At 41.7% G+C, this 2,500-nt stretch overlaps 1 protein-coding gene across 1 annotated transcript in view; it reads right to left on the bottom strand.

Moving 5' to 3' along the window:
* The window catches only part of znf536 (zinc finger protein 536), a 95,277-nt gene that overhangs the window by 60,515 nt on the left and 32,262 nt on the right, over positions 1-2,500 (bottom strand). Inside the window, exon 2 of the mRNA XM_030794199.1 lies at positions 661-819. Coding sequence (XP_030650059.1) covers positions 661-819 — 159 coding nt within the window. The remainder of the gene's footprint in view (positions 1-660; positions 820-2,500) is intronic.

Raw genomic sequence — 2,500 nt, 5'->3', positions numbered from 1 at the left:
GGGTATCAAAGCAAAAAAAAAGAAAGAAAAAGAAAGAAAGAAAAGTATCAGCATTTACTGGAATGTTCTACATAAAGATTTCACTTCACCTAGGGAACTTCTTATATATATATATATATATATATATATATATATATATATATATATATATATATTTATTTTTTTTTTTTTTTTAATTTGAGTTTTCGTTCGGGTCTATGAAAACGTTATATGTAGTGATTTCAGCCGTGTGTTACTGACATATACACGCATGCCCGTGTGTGCCAGCGCCTGTGAAGGAAACGTAAGGTGACCTCTCAGTGCTTATCCCTGTTATCCTACCAAGTAAGTAGGGCATTTTCACTGACCAGCGAATCCTAGCCTAAAGCAGTCTGTTAGGCTGGACCTGTCAGATGAGTCAACTCTGTGCCACACGCATTTGATGCTTTCAGATATGGTGTGTAGTTGGTATAATAATAAAGTCCTAATACTTTTCAGCTTAAAGTGCAGAACGAACATCTGGTTTAAAATGATGGAGACAAATTCATCTGTACTTTTTGTTGTTTTTGTTACTGCCAGAGAAAGCAAATGCATAAATACACTGACACACCTGTTTCACACACACACACACACACACACACACACACACACACACACGTACACGCAGACACACTGTCTCACCTGTGTGTATCCTCAGATGGACCTTGAGGTGGTGGGAGGTGCGGAAGGATTTGCCACAGTAGGGACAGTCCTTCATGCCCGAGCCCACACTTCTGTCTCTATGCTGGGCAGCGGGAGGCTGCACTGCCCCTGCTGCTTTTGCCAGGTCATCACCCAGATCTGGAGCAAGGGAAATGGAGAGAGAGAGAGAGAGAGAGAGAGAGAGAGAATTTAGAGTTCAGTTTCACTTCAAAAGCGACTACATGTTGGAACAAAGCATTTCCTTTCCGTCTCTGTCTTTTTTTTTTTTTTTTTTTTCATCTTCCTCCATCTCCGTTCTCTATATCTTTTTGCCACCCAAATCTGCTAACAGCTCACAAAGTCAAACACATCAATAGGTTCACGTGTGTCATCTCTCTCTCTCTCTCCCTCCTTTCCCATCCAGTCTGACAGAACGCTGACAGGTCAGAAGCTTTGGAGGTTTTTTTTTTTCCTTTCAAGATGTCACCCCATCACCACCACCACCACCATCATCACCACCCCTACCCCTACTTCCAGAACATTCCCCATCCTAATGTTTTATCTCTCCTATAATCGTCTTAGAATGGTAGCATATGGTAGACTGTGCTGAAAAAAAAATAATAAAAAATAGAAGAGAAGAACAATGCAACTGAAAATGGAAAGAGCGGTGTCAGCAGTGGTTTGTGCGTTGCCGTGGCGCTGTGGTTTTGACAGGTGATGTCTTCCACAGAGTGGCTGATAAGGTGCTAACAAGAATGTCATCATTCACATGTGAGCTACTGTGATGCCAATACTATATAAATGTGTCAAGAACAACAAGCCCACATTTGCAGACAATTAACAAGAGGGATTTTTCATTATTTCACATATATATAAAGTCCTGAAGATGAAATGGTTTGACTTTGTGAGGTGAATTCACATGTCCAGAAACAAGGCTCTGTCACGATGTTGTCCCGTCCAGGCCACAACAGTTCATATTCACAGATTTACAGCCAGGTCACAAAAGGTCACATCACCACCACCACCCACACCACCACCACCACTAACTGCATCATAACCTGAAGCAACAGAAACACACAGCACCCGTCCTTTCAAATCAGCAAACCAAACCTTTTAAATGAACGTCCATAGACAACTGTGCATTCTTCATGTAACCTGATAGTTTATATGGCCTAGACTATTATTGTTTGAAAGAACTGGAAACACAGGAATCATAGGATCATTCGTGCTGTGTAGTCTAAGATGCATTCTGCCTGCGGTGAGCCAGCATACAGCCATGCACAGTAACCTTTGACCAGCATAAAATATGCCTCGCTAAATTCAGACACACCTTAACACACTGGCAATGTGTTCAGCATGGGAAGACAACTGTTTTGTGGCATATTTGTTCGTGGTGGAAGGATGTCCATCAGACACCTTTGCGAAAGCTGATATGAAATGTGTTCTTTTACAGGCTTTATAGCAAATTATTGGGGACACAGAATGACTCTCTCTCCCTCTGACTCTCTCTCTCTCATACACACACACACACACACACACACACACACACACACACACACACACACACACACACACACAGACACGCACACACATTGAAATACACAGCTACAAATGTAACAGTATGTGGCATTTGACCATTAATCATACAAAGAGTCCAGTGAACATACAACTCAACACCACTCAGATGAGGTTCAAAATATAATATAGTGTAAGGAGTGTGTGTGTGTGTGTGTGTGTGTGTGTGTGTGTGTGTGTGTGTGTGTGTGTGTGTGTGTGTGTGTGTTTGTGTATGAACACGGCAAGCCACTTCAGCAACAATTCAACACAATCAAAAGCTATT

The sequence above is a fragment of the Chanos chanos genome, chromosome 2, assembly GCF_902362185.1.
Source record: "Chanos chanos chromosome 2, fChaCha1.1, whole genome shotgun sequence".
NCBI lineage: Eukaryota > Metazoa > Chordata > Actinopteri > Gonorynchiformes > Chanidae > Chanos > Chanos chanos.
Note: the sequence above shows the minus strand (reverse complement) of the source record. Positions and strands in the feature narration are given on the sequence as shown.